This window comes from Haplochromis burtoni, unplaced genomic scaffold (genome assembly GCF_018398535.1).
Source record: "Haplochromis burtoni strain Fernald_Lab_line unplaced genomic scaffold, NCSU_Asbu1 Contig_16, whole genome shotgun sequence".
Taxonomy (NCBI): Eukaryota; Metazoa; Chordata; class Actinopteri; order Cichliformes; family Cichlidae; genus Haplochromis; species Haplochromis burtoni.
The window spans coordinates 1,108,769-1,129,622 of NW_024582377.1; the positions used below are offsets into that span (position 1 = coordinate 1,108,769).

Genomic DNA, 20,854 nt, shown 5'->3' on the forward strand with positions numbered 1-20,854 from the left:
ACCTCATGGTAGCAGCACCAGTAAGTCATGTTTAAAATGAACCTGAGATGCTGATATTCAGCAGCTTCAGCAGATCCTTATGTTATTTTATTCTCAATATGTGAATGAAAGCAGATTTATTTTGTTAAGGTTCAAACACTTGATCACCATAATTCTTGTGTTATTGAAAATAAAGTGTTAAAAAAATCATAATGTTTATGCTTTAAAAACAAGATGAGAAAGCCTGTTGGCCCCTCAGTGATTTTCCATGAATAAATATGGAACTCTTATAAAAAAAATAAAAAAGAAGAAGAAGAAGAAGAAGAAGAAGAAAGGTTTGGACACCCCTGACTTAAGTCAACCATAACTGTGTAGCATCTGCGACACTGCTCCTACCTGGAATTTCATTTGCCACGACTGATGGAGCTGTGGTTGAGTTGCTTGCCATTTGCTGGTGGTTAATCATGTGACAACACTGAGGCACAGCGTTGTTGACCATGTAGAGTGTGTCCGGGACGTTGGACATGCGCACTAGTCGCAAACGCACTAGGTCTGTCTGCTCGACCATCATTTCATCAAGAACAGACTGAGGACACATAAAAAAAAAACCATAAGTCCTATGTGCAACTCAAGGACATGGGGAACATTTTGCAAATTAGTTCCACTTGACTGACACTTCATCTAATAATGACTCACTGGTCTATGGATATGTCATAAATATTCATGGCCTTGGGAAGGCCTATAAGTTATTAGGAAAGTTTGCAAACGGACATAAAGCAAATTTCGGTCAGACTGATAGAGGCCACCACTGAATACTAAATGATTTGTATGCATAACAACAACTTGGCATGGGTAGTTTTAGCACGTCTGAGCTATAAACAGGTCGACAAATTTTACATTAGCCCGCACCCTTTACAGAAACTCTGCTCACTTTGGCGATAGCTATATGGGACACAAACATTCCCCCGGTTTCCGCCCCGTCTATAACCCCCATTAATCATAAATAAATGAACCTTACCTTAGCCTCCTCCACGTAAGGAGAGAAAAGGCGTGGACGCACATAGATGCCTGCATTTTTCTGACGCAACCAGGCATTGGCTTTACCCCCCTCAGCTGTGGGTAGCATGTCTGAAGGAGGGGTGCTTATCAAACCCCTTTTGAGCTGTGAATAGTGAAGAATGTGGATCAATGCTCAATCTATGAAGGTCACAATAACTCAGAAACACCAGTCATAAAAGCACAGCAGCTGAGAAAAGATAAGTAACACTGACTGCGTCGGCGAGGACGTCACTGTTGGGAGGTAAGATGTGCTCTGTTCGGATGAAGGGCAGGAGCGGAGACAGGATCTCCTTCAGCTCCTCCACATCCAAGTCTCTCCTTTTCACTCCCCTCTTGTTTACGCTGTGGGCTGTGCCACTCAATAGGTTGGGTTCTGGGTAAACAGGAACGACCACGGTCAGATATTATAATGATTGTAATGCTTTTTGTGCGTCAACATTTATAGTCAGAGTTTACATACACACATCGTGGTAATTTTGGGTTTTATATGATTTCTTTAAACTGTCTTCTTCCAGGGAATGACTCTACAGTAAACCTCTTTAAAGACTTTAAAAAACAAGCCTTAGGTGCACAAATTTGAATTTAGCTTGGGTTCTCTCTAATCTACAGAGACAAATAGCAAAGGCTTAAATAAATACATACAACCCCATTAATATTTAGTTAAATATTAATTTGCACGTTGCACCTCGAGCAGATGCTTTTTGTAGCCATCAACAAGTTTATGGTATAATCCTGTCTGGATATTTTACCCGTCTTATTGGCAGAATTGATTGAATCCGTTTAAATTGTTTGGTTTCCTGACATGGACCTAGCTTTTAAGCAAAATGCACAAATTTTAAATAGGGTTGAGGTTGGGACTTTAGTAGGCAATTCCAAAAGCTTAGCGTTATCCTGCTTTATCCAAAAAATGTTTTGATGTGTGTTTGGGATCACAGTCCTGTTGGAACACAAATGTCTCCACATTTCAACAGTCTTTGAGGTGAAGTTGAAGAATGTGGAGGTAGTCCTCCAAATTTTTCAATGTATCAGTAGCACTGGCAGCCTAACAGAACGATGCTACTGACAACATACTTGAAAGCTGGTGTGGTGCTTTTAGACTTGAAAGCATCACATTTACTTTTCTAAACAGCTTTGTCTTATGTGACCATAAAGCTTTCCTCCAGAAATTCATTTGGCTTGTGGGCAGCTACAAATTACAGTCGAGTTTTGAAGCTTCTTTTTTGGTTGGCACCCTCTAAGATGTAAAACGCTTCCTTGTCGACAGTGACGCTGGTGTTGCAGCAGTTTCCAGTTCACGGCAGGCTCGAGCCTTGGTAGTAACGAGTTTCGTCTCATCTCTTTTTCTTCTTCCAGACATTAGGAAAGTGCTGACACATCTAAATAATTTTTACTTGAGTACAATTGTTTGAACTGGTTATCCTGGAATCTGCAGTCGTTTAAAAAAATGGCTCCAAGAGACCTTCCCAACTGTGTAACTCTATGACTCTCCTTTTTAGATCTTCACTGAATTCCTTGAAATTTCCCATTGTTCATTGTTCCAACTACTGGTGATTCCAATAAGTGCTCAACAAAAATCCTTTTTATGGTGCAAAGAGAAACTACCAGCTGTAGTCAATTATCAACTTCTCATTATCATAATCATAATGAGAGGTTAATAGGGCTTGGCCTTGTCAACGTAAAGGCTACTGTAGAACTTTAAGCACCGTTTAGTAAAAGATTAGTAGGTATATTTCCAATCCAAAATAAATTCATATTTTCACCCTAAATTCTTGTTTTTTAAGTCATTAAAGATGTATGCTATGCAATCATTCCACCCTGGAAAAAGAACAGTTTAAAGAACTCTTCTGATGAGTGGATGTAAATATCTGACCACCACTTTAAGTATGATAACACTTTTAGTGCTTTTACATCAATCTTCTGGCTGCATTTCAAACCTTTCGCACAAGATCGTTTTGACAAATTATAGGGATCTTGAGGAATCAGGCTGCTCTCCCTTATAATATGAATACCAATAACCTTGATCATGTACCCCTCAGAAGAGCATTAATTATCACAGTAGCAACAATGACATGACAAATCAGATCGAACCACTTCCTGTTGAATTTATGGGGTAAAGTTTGGCTCTTTTTTGCTTTTAAGTATATTCACAAAGCTCTAGTAGGTGGTAATTTCCTCAGAGCAATTAGGGGGGCTGCTCAGAGGGTAATTATAGAGTGTATTATCTTACCCCTGTCTGCCATCCTCTTAATAAGCTGCTGCTCGCCCCACTTAACAACATACTTAAGAATGTCCTGTTCACTCGCCTGACAGAGAAAGAGAGATATAGGACAGAGAGAAAGCAAAAGACAAAAATATTATTAGGACAAGGTTAGATATTGTTGGGAACAGAACAGGGAAGGTATGACACGAGGATAAAGTGAAAATGCAATATGTTCAGGCAACTACCCATCAAAGCTTGGGTCTGGTTTGTTTGGGTAGTTGGATTACAACACTTCACCTCAACCATCTGGTGTAAAGCCCAAGTTGCTTGGCAGTGCAGATGACAGCTCAGCTTTGATTAGGTTCTGGGTTTGAAAGCATTTCTCTCTAGGGAACTGTTTTTCAACTCTGGAAATTCTGGAGACTCAGCGTGTGCACGTGAACAGCGTCAGCACATGTGGACTGTGTGTGACTGGGGCAGGGACTGTGTGTTTGTATACAATATTTTCATGCAACTATCACAGATTCCCAAACACTGTGAGGTGCTATAAGTTGAGAGACGTTTCCTTACCTGTAGGTAGTCAGACTGAATTGCACTGAGAAGGTGTTCTTTGCCAAGTTCGTAGAGAACATCCGAAGTGACAACTTGACTGAACTCCTCACAGAGGAAGTGCATGGCCTGCCTATGGACCCACTTGGAGCCGTATGGTTGGGAGCTCCACTTGAGAATTGGGACAAGAGAGTCCAGAGACAAACTCTCCACAATAATGTCTTCACAGCCTGGGAGAGGCAACGAGACAGACAAGCAGAAATGTATCATATTCTGAAAAGAAGTGCATATATTGAAGTCAGAAAGATGTCACTTAACCTTAAAAAAGAAACACTACAACAACAAAAAAGCCTGTTTGAAAATGTATTTTAATGATTTAACTATACAATTATTACAGTACGGCAAGTAACGCTGCAGCCTCTGCCAAACCATCAGTAGTTTTGACTCATATTCACTGACCCAGGGAGTCTCCCTCTAGTAGCCCCCACATCCTCCATGCTGCGTTTCCTAAATCAGAGCACATACCAGAACAGCAGGCAGCGGCTTTACTCTAACACACCAACCCACAGAAATGCCTTTGATACCTTGATGTGTTTCAGTCTCAAGCTGCCTTCTCTTAACCGTGATAAGTAAACACAGCAGCTTGCGGAAATGTGCTGCCGGTGCACAAGCACACACTTTGCAAAGGTGTACACACAGACCACTTGTGTGCATAAATCAAAAATGCATTAAAAGCCACAGAAGGCTTAGGGAATTATGTGCCTGGTGCTCTAGTCATTTAAAAAAGAACCAAGTTTTGCAAATTCAGCCAACAATGGCACTCAAACTCTTAACACTTAATCTAACACGGATCCATTTATGCAGAAATAAAGCCTCCATGTCCACTTGGATTAACATATGATCGGTTTGGTCAAGCAATCTATCACAGTTCCAAACGAGAGAGTCTTAGTGGCTCACATTGAAAGTTCTTCTCCGATCATTAACACAAAGTGGACATTCATGAAGATAAAGCCGACTGACTGATGTCCAGTCAGAGCTGTTCTGAAGGGAAATAAAAGCTTCCCAGCTTCCTCATTCCAGGCGGTCCTGTCCATCAGTTCATCGTTGGAGGAGCAGCGGCGGCGGCAGCAGCACTCCTCTGGGAAAATCTTAAACTAGAAAATCTAAGCTGCTCTTCCGCCCTCAAACCACCACTTTGAACATAAACGCCGGGAAATTGGACACCAGACTTCAGAGCGATGACCCCACTGATACTTCAGCTTCATATCCATGCAAGCTGTGTGTACAAATTTTTGATTCGAATGGAAAAGCAACCATAATGTACATGCACAGCTATGAACCCTTTGGGTGTTTTTGCTTGTAAATGCAAGTTCGAGAAACACAAAGCAGACGCCCGCAGTCTTTTCAGCTGAGGCTGCATCATTAAGACAGATGTAGCTGAAATGTGGGCCTGCATATTTTTTTTCTCCTTTTTATCTGCTTTAAACAGACTGAAAAACGGGAGAAGATTTCCAGCATCTGCCTCATTGCCCACTGCTGGTCGTTTTGCTATTCATCTTCTAGAAAGTCCTCCAGTCTAGTTCAATTTGATTTTATTTATTTATTTATTTTTCACCCTCCCCTTAAAGCAGACACACAGGCATACGTCCACAAAAGCAGGCAATTCCCCACTTGGGACCAGTGGCACAGGAAAGAAAACAGCTCTGCTCTCTGTTAGCCCATTCGAATACTCAGTGACAGCCAGTCTTTTAAAACGCAGCACTTTTTATTATGAGGTGGAGATTAGAATCAGCATTATATCTAGTACTAACCCGCCTCCCCCTCTCCACGGGTGGTGCACCACATTCACTGGAGCTTAGTCGACTGACAAGAATATCAACAGAACAGCAGGAACAGCGACAGTCAGCTCTACACTACACCAACTTTGGAGTACGCATGAATTTTGTCATGCTGTCATGATTTGGAGCTCTGTGTTTATAGAGCACACAGTCTCCAAAGCCACTTAAAACATCAACTGCACTCAAAGGCATGTAAACAAGCATGTGGATGTAAATCATCTCAGCCAATCAGTCAGGAAATGGAGCTTCAGTCAAAGCAGTCAAAACACAAGATAGGGCACTGAAATCGCTGGTCGGTCAGAGAGCAAGAAGGGAAGGCAGCAATGAAACTGCACTGAAGGGCTATCATCTCTTCAGCGCGCTTGAAAAATTAATAAGGCTTTTAATACTGGTTACTATTTGAGTGAGATGTAGTCGTAAAGGGAAGCCCATCTTGAGAATTAATAAGGAAGAATGACAGAGAGCTCTACAAAAACCTCCAAGGGCCAAACCTCCTTGTAGCCGGAGGGAAGCAGCCAAGGAGCACGTAAAGGGGGATGACAGTGTGACAGATGAGAGGGGGCTCTTTATATATGAAACCCCTGACATAAACCTCTCTGCTGTCTCCTAAAGAGACGTCGCAGCAAAACTGTTGGATGGCTTCTTACAAATTTCAAGTCTCATAATTAACCCAAATTAGGCAGATAAACACACTTTTCCAAAATGCACAAAAATAACTCTAGGAATGAAGTGATCTCAAAAAGTGTAACAACAGGAAGTTAAAGAGTAGAAAGAGAGACTTGGATAAAATAGCATCAGGTTAACCTAAACTATTTCACCACATTCCACTTTGAGGTTTGACGGGAAATGATTTGAGCCGTGCAGAACAGACGGAAAGGGAGCAAAGAGGGATAAAAATACCCCTCGATTAGGGGCTTGTTGAGAAGGTGGGGGGGTGGAGGGGGAAGACGAGGTGATGGTGTGTGGGGATGACACCATATGCCTCCTTGTTGCTGGCTTAAGCTGCCAGAATGACCCTGAGAGTGACACCCAAAGCTTGAGGGTGGGAGCTGGTGTCTAACCAGTTGTGTGTCCAGTGCTATTAAAATCACCACACAGGTCTTAAAAAAGGTAATAGACTCTCAAGCCTTCAGTCAATACAGCAGCTACACAGTATTGATCCTCTGCTTTTAAAAGATTTTAATACCAGCATGTTTATTGCAATAAAGTGCTGTGTGTTAAAAAAAAAAAAAAGATGTACATGTATATTTTTTATTACTTCCTCTGTAAACAGGATGTGTGGTTTCCTCTTATCAGCTTAAAGACCCACACCTACTTTAGCACATTAAGATTATGACATGGACTATATTTGTATTAATGCTGCAGCATAAGTTTGGAGAGAAAAAAAAAAATTCTGGCTACTCTATAGTGATCTCAGCTTTATAAAACAGTGTGCCAACAGAGCATATAGACTATGTTATAGATCTGCAGCTGCCTCACCATAAAAAAATAACCTTTGAGCTACAGAGGAGTGAAGAATTGAAAGAAAACACTCACAGGCTTTTATTGTGAAACGACAGTGGTGAAGCTGTCAAATCGCAAAGTATATTTTAAATATTCTGGATGTAACTGTAAACGAGTGTCTTAAAATAATACTGGTTTGATTTCATTAGAAAGCACAAAGCAGTCAAACTCTCTGGTCTTTATAGCTTCATTTCAGTATTAGGCAAACTAATTTCCTATACTGTGACTATGAAGATCATTATTGGCCGAGAAGACACGATAAAGTAAGAAATTGTGTTTTGTCACTTTTGGATTCACACGGGCCAAATTCAGTAGTTTTGCATGTATTTGAAAAAGACTGCTTTAAATACTGCATACTTGAAAAGGTTATTCCGATTAAAGTGGATTTTTGTTTATTTGTGTTGGAAACTGCAAAATGCTCAGGTGCCACTTTGGAGGAAGTGCAGTGGAGGAAGCGACTGGCTCATGTAAAAAGTATGGCTTTAACCTTTGCTACCAGGGTCAAAAAAGAGTGTAATCTGAGCAAAGATAGAGCAGAAATGAAGTGTTGACAGAAGCACCTCATGTAACAGAGAGTGGGGCTGTATGCCTCCAGAGGGAGAGATAACCTATATCAGCCTGTTTCTAACACCCGTCACAGCTAGAGTAATCTGCAGCCATATTAAGTGCAGAATATTAAGACACTGAGTCTGGTAAAAAAAAAATGACATGAATGCATGAAAAGAGACGTTATAGCAGGGTTGAGTTTTGCAAGGCATCAACTCACGTACAAAATTCTATCCTATTATGATAAAAGTCTAGCTCATATTATTAAGTTAATAGAAAATGACACAATTATGACAGGCTGGAGAGGCAAATTGACTCTAAACCTTATGATCAGGCTATTGAACTACAGTTGGTTAAGGTTTTAAGCAATTTGTCGTAGAGACCTTGCCAGCACTTTGACTCATGTATTCTGCAGACAGGAAGGAAGAAATTACTTAGGAATGAAACTAAACAAAAAAATTTTGAGGCAGATTGTTTATCTGGGACTTTTTTTTTGCTCATTTCCAGCTCCATAATTTTAATCTTGTACTCTGCTAGAATTGATTCACAGTTCGACATAATGATTATTTATATATCCGTATGTTATACTGGGCTGCTGTTCAGACTCTCTGCTACTATCTGAAACAAGCCCCTCTCCATTTAAGCCAACGTCCCCTGGCTGGCTGCCCTTTAGAAGGAAGATTTATGGCAGATGGGAAGGGCTTCTGTCCTCACAGCCAGAGCTGTGTGCCCAACATGACCATATTAGGAATATGTCACTGATGTCACACAGAGCCACGAGTTTAAAAAAAACAAAAACAAAAAAAACTGTATGAAACAAAGCATTTAGAGCAATAAGAAGCCGGAGCTGTTGGCTCACAGGGATTATTCACATATAAACCAACCCACATTGGCCATGTTTATTATGAGCATTGACTATCCCAATAGTATCAGTAAGACAGAAAATAAGCAAAATAAGTCAAAACAGAAAAATGTGGTTGCTATCACACCCTATGTTGTTGATATTGTGACTATGACTTACCTTGAGCCAGCATGCTAAACTCCAAAAACAGAGCAATATGGTACAGCTCCATGGCCTCTTCAGTGCGTGTGCTGGCCCCACGGCTCCCTGACACTAGGGCTTGCACCTCACCGAGGCTGCCTGCTGAGGGGCTGCCACGCAGCACCAGCCCGAGCTCGACGACATCCGTGTACATGCAGTGGAGAATAACCTGCACATATTTTCGTGGTATTATGGACTCATCCAGCACTATGCGGGTGGGTGTCTGGAGTGTGCGCTCTGTCATTTCCTCGCCTGTGCGAATACGTCGCTGCAAAAGGTTCCGAAAGAAAGGAGAGCGTGCTGACAGGATAGCTTTGTGAGCCCTAAGGTCCTCGTCTGGGGTCCCTGCAGCTCCTGGGGCCCCACTGCCTCCTTGACTCACTGATGTTGCTGCAGCCACAGCTCCTCTCTCATTACAGCTCTCTATCATTTCAGAGTCTGAAGAGAAGCTGAGCAGAGCGTCATAGTAGCACATGTAGTCAAACAAGCCCTTCATGTCTGCCTCCAAGGAGTTAGGTGTACCAAACTCCTCGCTTAGCTGCACTAGCACATCCACATTCTGAAGCCTCGTATCCTCTGCTCCACCCACCCCAAACTCCCCAGTGTACAAGTAGTGAAGTAGGGCGGAGAACATGGGAACATCAATGCCAGCCGTGTCAATGTCCATTAGAACCTCTGCTCCGTACCCGGGAGATGAAGACAGCAAGGTCTTAAAAAAGGGGCAACGGGGAGCCAGGATGGCCCGATGAGCTGGAAAACAAGTACCCCGGAAGATGAGGTCCACATCTGTGCAGTACTTGTGCTGGTAGAGAGCGGCTAGATCCCGCTGCAAGCTAGGAGCCTCTGGACGTGCGAGGCTGGCCTGGAAGCTCAGCTCCTTGAGGGCTGCCGTTCCCTCATACTCCTCCACCAGGGCGTTTGTGTCACGGACGTCCCACCCTGACAAAAGCTCACGCATCTGCCGCGCATGATCCGCTGAGCGGCTAGACTTCCTCCTTTTGATGAACCTCCGCTTGAGAGTCGCCAGACCAAGACTCTTCTTCTTCCTGTCTGCCGGCCGCTCATGGCCGTGCTCCAGGCTGTATAGCTTTGACTCCCAACCATATCCCTGCTGAGAGTAGGATGAGGTCCCTGGAATAAAAACAGCTGAAGGTTAGCCTAAAAATTATTGTGTTTTAAATACATCTAATTATAATAGAAAGAAATTAACAGTTTTACATTACAAAAAAAAAAATTAATGGTGGGTGGTCAAGCTTTCCCTTACACACACACGGCCCTTTTTACATTTTGTAGTTTTCATATTGGGAATTGTGACATTTAGTGTACATTCATAACATGTTTTAGGTTTACCTGACAGTCCTGTGACAAATGTGTTCATGCCCCCCCCCCAAACAGCAACTATGGGTCCACAGTTTGTAAAAACGAAACAGTAAAAGGTGGTATGTACAGAAGTTTCAATGCAATTCAGCCACAATTTAGGCAGATAAACACCTTTTTCTGCGGGCTGAAAGACTTTCTATTCTTGGTTAAGCAATTTTCAGACACTCTTGCAGATGACTTCCAGTTCTTTTTTTTTTAAAGACTGTCTTACACAAATTGCATGTTAAATATACCCAGATTTTCAGTGATGTTCATGTAATGGGATTGTGAGAGCCCGATAAGGCGTCCATGGCGTAGACCATGTATATGGATCACTTCCATTTCTGTCAGCCCAACCTTCCTGCAGCTTCTTTTACCGTCATATGCCCCCCTCCCTTTTTTTGCCCACCAGACATGTTTTTTTCCTGAAAGTTTTCTTGCTCAATAATATTTTGTTGATTTTCACAGTTCCCTTTAAATGCTATTTTTTAATGCCATTCTGGGCACTGGAAATTGTAAGCTGGAAGCACTTTGATATCTTTTTAAAGCTTTCCCCTGCCTTGTAGGCAACACTTGGTTTCATTTTCTCATCCTCAGTCTTTGTTAAGAGGAACCCACGGTTACTGAATCCTGGATATGTTTGAAGAGTCAGAGAATTTAATCAAAGAGAAAGTCCTAATGGTAATTCTTCTAAAAACCCCAATCAAATTCTACAAGTGGAGGGCTTCCACAACTTTTGCACAAGCAAGCCACAGTTATTTCTCAGGTGTTTATTTTCAATTTTTTAGGATCAAGAAATAAAATGAATTTGAAAAGAGGTTCATTTTAGAGCTCCTTTGCTGCAAGAGCTGTATTTGTTTCTTTCTTTTTTTTTCCTTGTTTCAAAAGCAGCCTGCACCAGTTTACTGTTGTATATCTGTGCCCTGCTCTATCAAGCTAAGGACACTCATGCCTGACCCAGCTACCAAAACATCTGGATCTAGTTCAACAACTGGAAAAAAAAAAAAGGAAGGAAAAAAGTCTTTATTTTTTTTTCAGACCAAACCTTGATCATCACAGACCCAATTATAATCCCGTCCTACTTTAGACTCCTCCATCAACGTAGGTCCATTCATGTATTTATGCCCAATCAATTACACTGAATAGCAGTTATCTTTTGCTTGAGAGGCAGGACTTGTACGTCAGAGGAACCTCTGCCAAGGAGATCCTCTCTGCCTGCCTTTCTCTCAGGATCCATCAGTGTGACCCAAATAGTAATCATTCTAACACTGTGAATCATCTATGGCCCCGGCCAGCTCAACCAAGCAGCTACAGAGCTCAGAGCAAACGGGAGAGGTCTCAGGGGCTACTGAGATAATTTGGCTCTTTGCAGTGCTTTCACTTTGAAGTGGAAACCCACATAAACCCCAGACTTAAGTCATTCTAAAACTGAAATAAACACTTTTTTTAACTTAAGAAAAGACTTATTTAAATTAATCTCTGGAGCAGCTCTCCAAACGCTCTGGTACTCAGGACTGCAGGGAAAGCTTTAAGAGCCATAAACTAGACTCTGCCACTTTCTTCAACAGCAATCAAAAAGAGTGCTTAAATGTCGACAATATGTACATACAAGCAAACCACTACACTCCATGTCAGACAGGTACTAACTGAAGGCCATATGCTATGCTCTTCAACAATGACAGCAGTGAAATTGGAACAAGACCAAAAGCGAGAGAGAGAGAGAGAAAACCCCCCAAAAAACCTCTTCACATTAAAAACTCAAAGTGCAGCTGTCAGCCCATTCAGGCCAGAAAGTAGGCTATAGTCAGTCACAGGGCTCGCTTCCTGTCTACAAGTTAGATTTCAGTTCTGACAAATAAATACTTAATGCAATTATTCATCAGCCTTAAACAATAATTTAAGTCCATATGGCACAGTAAAGTAGATCCACTGCTTTTTAATGAATTCAGTTGTACTCAAAAGCTCTGTTTAAGAGCTCTCGTGCATAAAAATGTTCACCTATTGCACCATTAGTTGCCATGGAAGCAGGTTAATATAATGTAATGTGTATAGCAGACCATCCCATTATGTTTGTAGAGATATTTTTTAATCAAATCTGATTCTTGACTCTACTTTGGACATGAAGAGAAATTGGGTTTTTCACCAGTAATTCATCTAACAAAAGACATTTTGCCATATTGTAAAAATAATAATAATAATAATCATATACATGAACTGACCGGTGATGCACTTAATACCTATAAAAGTCTGTTGTGCCTGTGAACCTCCCCCTATCCGTGGGGAGCACGAGTGCGGGTAGCTGGATCCATTGGCACCCATCCTCGGTTCTCTTCACTTGCTATTTGGGGGTCCCCCCTCGTGCTGAGTCATTCTGCTCAGACAACGTATTCCTCTCAGTCGTCAGTTGCGGGTCAGGAACGGGTCCTCTGAAGCATCCTCAGAGCTCCAGGCCCAAGCTGCCATGGCTGGAGGAAGAACAGAAGGAGAGATATTTAAGCTTAAGAGTGACTGCATTTTAAACGTTGTTGACTGCAACATTGTGAGATTGGACTTTTTGGAAAGATAATGAATGTCAGTGTTAAGGAAGGTGAACAGAGGAGCACTTAATATTATCTATCGCGCCGTTTCAGCCATATTGATTTCACGGCACCGATGAATCATAGCTGTCTTGCCATTTTACAGGTTTGAAGTGCTAAAAATTGAGTTTTTGTGAAAAGTGAAAATTGCATGGTCATTCTCCTATCTATAATCTTCAACAGTGACTCCAGTTAACAGAGACTTCTCTATCCTCCCCTCAAGAAATGACAAGCAGTCAACTACAATGTAATCCAGATGTGGTGGGGGACTTTCAGAGGGAGGTACAACCCGAACAAGTTACTCTGCTTTTGCCTGTTATCACCTTAAACTAGAAGTAGTCTAATAAATGATTTGGGTACTTTTCCAGTTCAGTTGTAAGAGCAGGTGCAGTGAAAACTCTTTTGTAGATATGTTTGATGAGATAATCTCAGGGTATATATGGTAAATGGCCTGTATTTATATAGCGCTTTACTAGTCCCTAAGGACCCCAAAGCGCTTTACATATCCAGTCATCACACACATTCACACACTGGTGATGGCAGCTACATTGTAGCCACAGCCACCCTGGGGCGCACTGACAGAGGCGAGGCTGCCGGACACTGGCGCCACCGGGCCCTCTGACCACCACCAGTAGGCAACGGGTGAAGTGTCTTGCCCAAGGACACAACGACCGAGACTGTCCAAGCCGGGGCTCGAACCGGCAACCTTCCGATTACAAGGCGAACTCCCAACTCTTGAGCTACGATCGCCCCCGATATGTTATGGGGTGGGCAACAAATATACAAATATAGAACATAGCATAAATATGTCTCTTGGCAGTGATTCTACAATACAGTTTATACAGGGGGGTGCTTCATTTTCAATCCTTCCTCTCCAGGAAGTTGATGAATTTATTTATCATGAAACTGTGGTTTCTTGATAAATAAACGACAAGAAAATGAATACAAACCAAACCAGAACTTTGTACCTTGCATTACTTTAAAGTATAGGAAGTCTAATACATGACCTGGGTACTTTTCCAGTAGCCAAACTGATCCAATGGGTAGCCAACATTTAGCCAAATCAGCTCCAGAGATGAGATTAACACCCGTTTTAAGGCCTGAGATATTAACACACATATACATTCACACACAGCCGGTCCTGGTGTGTATTTGGCACCCAGAGCCATTATGCTCGCATGGCTACAAATCAGTGTGGTCTTAATGAGGTTATACTCAGGTGGATATGTTTGGTCTTTAAGAATTCGATCAGGAAAAGTAATTCCCCCTGCAAATTCTGGTGGACGCAGCAAGTGATCAGCAGAACATTATAAAATAATAGCTTTTCATATCATTTAAATTATTTTCTACATTAATTTTCTATCATGATAAAAGAAAGATAATATATGATTGGATAATGGGTATTTAACTTCTATTTTATCAATGAAGGGAACATTTATGCTTTAGATTACACAAACCTTAACAGCCGACTTTATGCAAATCAGTTCTCCAATGTGACAAAAACTCTACCAAACAGACATCTGAGCACTCAGTTGGTTGTTAATTCATATGTTTGGAGGACCAGCTAATAATTCAAAGACAGAAGCTGTGCTGCAGATGCAGAGTTGAGCAGCTTTAAGTTGCTCTTTACAGTCATTACCATAACTTATTGCTGTGAGCCATGGCAATGGCCAAGCAGTTTTCCCTCTTCTCTTTTCGTGCTGTCACCAGCTATGATCTAAAAGAAAACAGGGCACCTCATTAACTGAGTGTACTGACGACTACTCAAGCTAACAATTGCAAACTGAGTCTATCTGGCTTCATTTCGACAAGCATGCAGACTGCAGTTATAGAGCTGGATTGAGGGGGTCAAGCTTTTCTTAAGATTTTGCACTCGTTACTCTTAAAATGTTGCCCAAGCTTCAGAAAGTCACACAAGCCCAAAGAGCAAACCAGAGAGCGTGCAGATGTCTGGAGACGTGCATGTCGGATATGGGAAGTATAACAGCGGTTGAAGTCTGCCCTTGGCTGGTGTGAGCAAAGCTTTAATTGCAATAACTTTTATCAGGATGTTATTAAAAACATTACAGAGGTGCAAAAAGTTGGAAAGACTTTAGGACTATTGGGGTTTTCCCAAGGAGGTTGAAATCCAGCAAAGACTTTACCAAAAAACAAGGTGGGATCATAAAAGGTCATTAAAAAGAAACAAAGGAAACTCTGTCATATAGTGTCCACTAAAAGAAAGACCACTAATCAAAACAGAAGAAAACTATAAGTCACTGCTCTCAGGGGAGCAGTGACTTATAGTTTTCTTTTTTTTCTCTTTGCGTTTCATTAGTTGAATCAGATTGGGTTTATCTAAAACAGTAAGTTAGATGAAGTTTCGACTGCAGTTTATGAGTAGTCAATTCAGAAATGCAGGCAAATCCAAAGGTTTTTGCAAACTACTTCTTGCAACCAAAGAAGAGGGAAAGATTCCCAATTTCCGTCTGCACTTACATCTTGGCATAAATTCGTCCCTTTATAAACATTACTAAGAGATTTGAAAATGTAATCCTCATTGTGGTCCTTTAAATAACTCAACACAAAAAGAGTCACGTATATATTCTCATTTAGTCTCTTTTGTATATTAGACCAAACTTAGAACTGGAGTGTGATGGGAGATCTGCTTTATCTCAGACTGCTGGTTTTCCTGCCTACCATACTAATAAATCATAGTGTCTGCCCCTGTAGAGAACCACTCCACAACCTCCCAAGGGTTCAATGGAAAACCACAGCCTCTTACTCCACACACAAATAGTCACCAGGCAGTCACACTAGAGCACTCCAATAAAAACATTGGTTGATCTTTATTTCATTAGACTGCTTTAAATAAGCCCCATCTTCACAGGGAATTAATTTGGACAAAATTAGAAATTGAATTTGAATATGTAGGAGAGAGGAAGCAGCCCTTGAGATATATACTGTCTTGTTTACAAAAAGGCAGCGGTGGTGGTGGTGGTGGTTGGGGTTCTCTAAGGAGCAGAGCAGAGGCAGAATAAAACAAAGCAACTAACGCATCCATTGAACACCACACCAACTTCCCAGCGAGGCGGCTTTAATTCATTCAAATTAGCGAACCAAATTTAACTTTAGCTGCAGTGCTGAATTCTAAAACCATAATTTAGGGCAGAGACCTGACTCATAATGTGCAAGAAGCATTTTGGCCATAATCTCTCTGATGTCAAACATTAAGACACTTTCCTGCAGTTTAGATTGAAACACTGAGGCGCTCTGTTGTTGCTCAGGCTGGGAGCAGAGGAGGGCAGTGCCACAGACGGGGGAAGGCAGACACCAGCCGAGCTGGACTATGCGTCCCTAATGAGAGGTGACAAGAGACACTCCCTGCCCCCACCTACCTCTACGCACACGCTGTCATGGACACATATGCACCCTTTCAAACCGCTCACCTTGCCTCAGTCATGGATCACTTTTATGTTATTTTAACAATCAGCCAGTTAAAGGGGCTTAAAAGACAAAAGAACAGCCGTCCACTGAACATACAAAAATTACTTGGCACGCGAACAGGAGCGATGTATTATTCAAATGACTGTCAGGGCTCTTTATTAATCATTTATGTGGATATCCTCATCATGGCTAGAGAAAACGGAAGAGGTGGGTACACAGGTCTTCGGTCCTGTACGCAAGCCCAAATTTTAGCAGCACATTTCTATTATTTCAGTGCAGCCTTTTCACAAGTCGTTTCCATAAACCTGAACTCATCTGCTGGAACACACACGCAACCGGCGTTTGAAGTCAAAGTGGCAGCGGTAATTAAGCTAGAATGGGCTTGACAAGATTTCACCAAATTAAAGGTGATGTGGAGAATTACTTGGCTAGCATCGAAGATGATTGAGAATTTCCCATTTCATTCCTCTTCGGTAATTTTATAACAGCTTACTAATCTAAAAAGGCGCACACGTCTGTGCTCAAACAGCTTGAAGAAACCTGCGCGCTGTGTACTCTACTAGTCCCACTGTGAATCTTGTGAATAAAACTATGTCCGCTTTTTGATGGACGTCTTTGTTTGGTTCAGTGGCTAAATGCCCTAATCCTCTGGAAAGGAGCCAGTGCCACAGTCAGGCCTGAATGAAACACTGAAATACTCTCCCCAAACACTTTCCTGTCTGCAATTACACAGCAGTGTCATGCATTAAAGCTCTCACACACAGAGCTCTTCAATTTAATGTTTCCAAAAGGTATTTTTATTAGTCCAATGCTGACATATGTGTGTATCCATTTCACAATAGGAATCACAGAAGAAACAAAGTTTATCTTTCTGATTCACATACAACAAGAAAAACAAAAGATGCCGGCTTTGGGGGATGAAAAGAAGTTTTACTGTCACAAAACCTGTTAAATGACCTCTGGGGTAAGTTGCCCATTACATCTTTTGCTTACAGAGCTGTACAGAAATACAGCTTTCAGTTACAGATTGTCTGACTCTTTTGATATTTGATACAATCAAGGGTGCTCTGGAAGGTCATAAAAAAAGCAATGCAGCAGTGAGCAGAAACCAGAACTCTCTAACACAGAGTGACCTCCATGGCACTGATGTGTCTGCACACATCTCGCAGCAAGATACCCGACTGGAACAGCCACCGAAGGTTGGTGGAAAACAAAATAAAGTCCGCCCTTTTAAAATAATAGTCATATTTTGTCTGAAACGATAACCGGAGAGCGCAAATTCAGAGGCAGAGCAGACCGCTTATGCCGACAATGTTTTTTGCCAATCAGGTAAATCAGCATAATGTTGTGTCAGGCCATTCAGCTGATTACAGATTCTGGCAGGAGAGCCATGGGAACCTAAGGAAAAATCAGAACAAGCTAGAAAACAGACAACACAGTGAAATGACAGAAACGGAGAGAGGAAACAAAGTCCCCACGATGATGACTCATGGTGAGCAGCCTCAGGATTAGCCTGTGTCAACTAACAATATGAACCGTAATGGTGCATATTTGACATTTCACTGAGTACGCTGTCAGCTGATTACGTTTTGCTCTAGAGGCCATGAAACAAAATGGCAAATATCAAACACAGCTACCTCAAAGTTAATTTGTTTTCTTTCAGACCTTTGATTTGAATACATGATGGCAACTTATCCAACAAACACTGGACAGATGAATGTCATCCTGTAGGTGTGCTTGCAATGGAAAACCGAACAGAACCATCATGTGAAGTAGGCATACACTTAATGACTGCGCAAACATAACCCAGTCGTCGATCTTCAGAGAATGAATGGCAACTCAGGAAACAATGGGTGCTTATTTTGAGTGAGATGTCAATGCTCATTGTTGGGTTCTCCATCCAACTGGCCAGGGTAAACAGCATTCAGGGTAAAGTGCGGCTGACTGAGTGGCAAGTATTTGCAAGCTCGCTGCCTTTTCATGCCAGTCATGGATTTCTGAGCACTGTAACACTGATAATTACATGTCATTATACAGCTCTGAAGCACTGACACAAATACTTAACCCAGCGAAATGGTAAACATGAGCACTAAAACGCACGGGGAAGGCACCTTTATTCAAGTGAGGAGCTGCAAAGACAGACAGGCTGCATTTTAGAAAAAGGTGGAGTTAACAGACTGACTGCTGAGTCTACCCGCAATTTCAGTGAGATTACCATGGGATTATCGCAGACTGCATATGGCTCCTCATCACTTACATGGATGCTAATGCCAACAAACATCACATACGTTGTTAGGAAAAAATCTCGCTACAGCAACACTAATTTTCTATTGGATGGGTTAATGTCAGATACCTACACAATTCAAAGAAGTCATTGATATCTAAATCTATTATGGTAATAATTGCATGACTTGTGGAAATTATTACAAGACCTAGCCACGCAATAAGTCTTCATCTTTACATAGCGGCTACAATTGCGGTTTAAACTGTCCCCAAAGCTCAGTCTGTCAACTACTGTGTCACACAGATGCAATAATCAGCAACATGTAGGTTTTTCTCCAAAGTGACACAAAAATCACACTTATCCTGAACTTTTCTACCAATCCAGCCACACGCAAAACGAAAACAAATAAGAGCAGTCTTCTCCAGCCCGTATGAAAATAAATCAAATTATTTGCAAAGGCTTTGTTAGCCTGCCGTTATCACGGAGCTATTGTTGCTCTCTGGGCTACCGCTGCTCAGCGGAAGCTTTGGTTAAAAGTGCCTTTAAGAGCAGAGAAAAAAAATAAAATTAAAGCGGATTGTTTTTCGCGGCTGATAAATAAAAAAGGGAAGTAATGTCCAAATTGTATGGCGACAGCCCAGTAAGAGGAGTCATATTCACCACAGCCCTGTAATTAGTAGCATATCCTAAGAGGCTAGGGTAAGCTATCTCTGCGGTGTCGCTTTGACTTCAGCCCTCGGAAATTTACTTTGAGCAAGATGAGATGCAACTGTTGAAAAGCGGTCGTTAAAAGATATTTACCAGAAAGTGAGGAGCTTCGCAGGCATTATTTTTTCTTCGTTTCCCCTCGTAGTTTAGGCAGCACTCCGATCCAACTTGTCTCAGGCAGAGAGAGGGAGAGGGAGAGAGAAAAAAAAATGCAGCTCAACACCTTCTTTTCCCAACTCTGCTCATTACGCACGGCTCGACGTCAACCTTTGGTCTCTAATGTGCAATAGTTTCCACTTGCATCGACTTTCCGGTGATTTTTCAGCATCTACCTCGACTAAAAACTAAACCCAGACCGTTTTAAATCTCGGTTCGGTTCGGTATTTCCCCTTAGTAGCACAACGCCTTGTTGGGTGGTTGTTATGGCCTATCCCAACGCTACCCGTTTCAAGTTAGCCAAAATAGAAGGAAACTTCCGGTCATGTTTTTCAAAATAAAACCTTCAAACGCGAGAGTTTACTGCATTTTCGTTGTGCAGTAACTTGCGACCCAATGAAAAAGCATTTCACATCCCGCGTTTGATATTCAAATTTTGCACAAATTCTGCAGGTGTCGAATAAATTTAAAAGGCACGCTTTGCTCGTGCTCTGAAACGTCTTAATTTTGGAAGTAAAGTCTATCTTTCTTTGAATTTAGGTCAACTTAACACTCTCATTGCTGTATGCCGACTGTTCAAGAGGCCCGTCAGTACTCACAGCAGATTGTGCAATATACCGTTTGCGAGCGCCCTCTAGCGTTTAATTGGTGGCAGTAGTCAGAAATGGGCTACGTACGTGTCACAATCATATGGTCAAGACAGTACTTCTCAGCTTCCCTTTACGTTTTATATAACTGATGACATTGTCAGTAATTCTGCAGGAGAATCGGGAGCTGTGACGAACAGCGGTATGCAATTTTAAGTATAATATTATAGAAAATGTTCCAGACAATGCAACCCAGCGCATGGTTTGTCTATTAACCTTTCCCTCTTTCATTTAGAGGCAGACCTATGAGATGACGTTACTGTGATGCAGGCTGCACCACCAATTTTCGCCTTGATTATTATGTTAAAGCTAACGGCAGCAATGCATCTTTGCAATACATACACGTATTGATCCCTTAACATTGTTTGATTTGGAATATTTTTCCTATTCAGTGTCGACTATTGTGTAAACAGGCATATGCTAGTAGTAAAGACTTCAGGGATAAAGTTGGTTCTGTTTTTTCCCAGCTAGATCTAGTTCTTACTGCATCCTGTTGAGGGCGACAGAATACATGTAATGTGAGTGCCAAAACCTTTTTGTATGTACACTATAGGTTTCAAATAATCATAAACAATGGACACTGTTTTATTATTTGCATCGACTTGCCATGTTGATATAAATCTACAATTACCCTGCAATCACCCCGAGTAAGGAATTAAAAAGGAAAAGCCTTAAATGACAAAGTTAAGCAATACATGCCTTTGGTTTTATTCAGGCAGTATGTCCTCCAGTCTATTAAATAGAAGGACAGAATAGAATGGAACAGAACAGAAATACAAGAGATTTACTCAGACATCTGGATAGCCCTGTCTTTGTGTTGACTTGTGAAGACTATCTTTTGAAGATCTTTGTTAAGTGGTTCTGGTTCAGATACCATAATATTTTTTTTGAAATGACAAAAATTTCTATCTATATATGGAATTAATATACAAGTTGTGTAGTGATAGTAATACAGTTATTGATAGCTAAATGTTCTCTAAAAAGCCTCTGGTTAATCCACTGTTAAATCAAGAATTGACTCTAAACTTATTTTCCTCACAGT

The 20,854-nt window shown here is 41.5% G+C and overlaps 1 protein-coding gene across 2 annotated transcripts in view; it reads right to left on the bottom strand.

Moving 5' to 3' along the window:
- btbd7 (BTB (POZ) domain containing 7) overlaps positions 1–19,533 on the bottom strand; it is a 24,526-nt gene extending 4,993 nt beyond the window's left edge. The window contains exons 1-8 of one of the 2 annotated variants that reach the window (XM_014331932.2): positions 19,103–19,533; positions 12,295–12,540; positions 8,696–9,847; positions 3,809–4,017; positions 3,266–3,341; positions 1,251–1,411; positions 998–1,141; positions 376–565 (exon numbers count right to left, since the gene is read on the bottom strand). In XM_014331932.2, coding sequence (XP_014187418.1) covers positions 376–565; positions 998–1,141; positions 1,251–1,411; positions 3,266–3,341; positions 3,809–4,017; positions 8,696–9,847; positions 12,295–12,394 — 2,032 coding nt within the window. In that variant the 5' untranslated portion in view covers positions 12,395–12,540; positions 19,103–19,533. The remainder of the gene's footprint in view (positions 1–375; positions 566–997; positions 1,142–1,250; positions 1,412–3,265; positions 3,342–3,808; positions 4,018–8,695; positions 9,848–12,294; positions 12,541–19,102) is intronic. The other variant, XM_005916709.3, reaches the window with a different exon arrangement.
- Between the last annotated feature and the right edge of the window lie 1,321 nt (positions 19,534–20,854).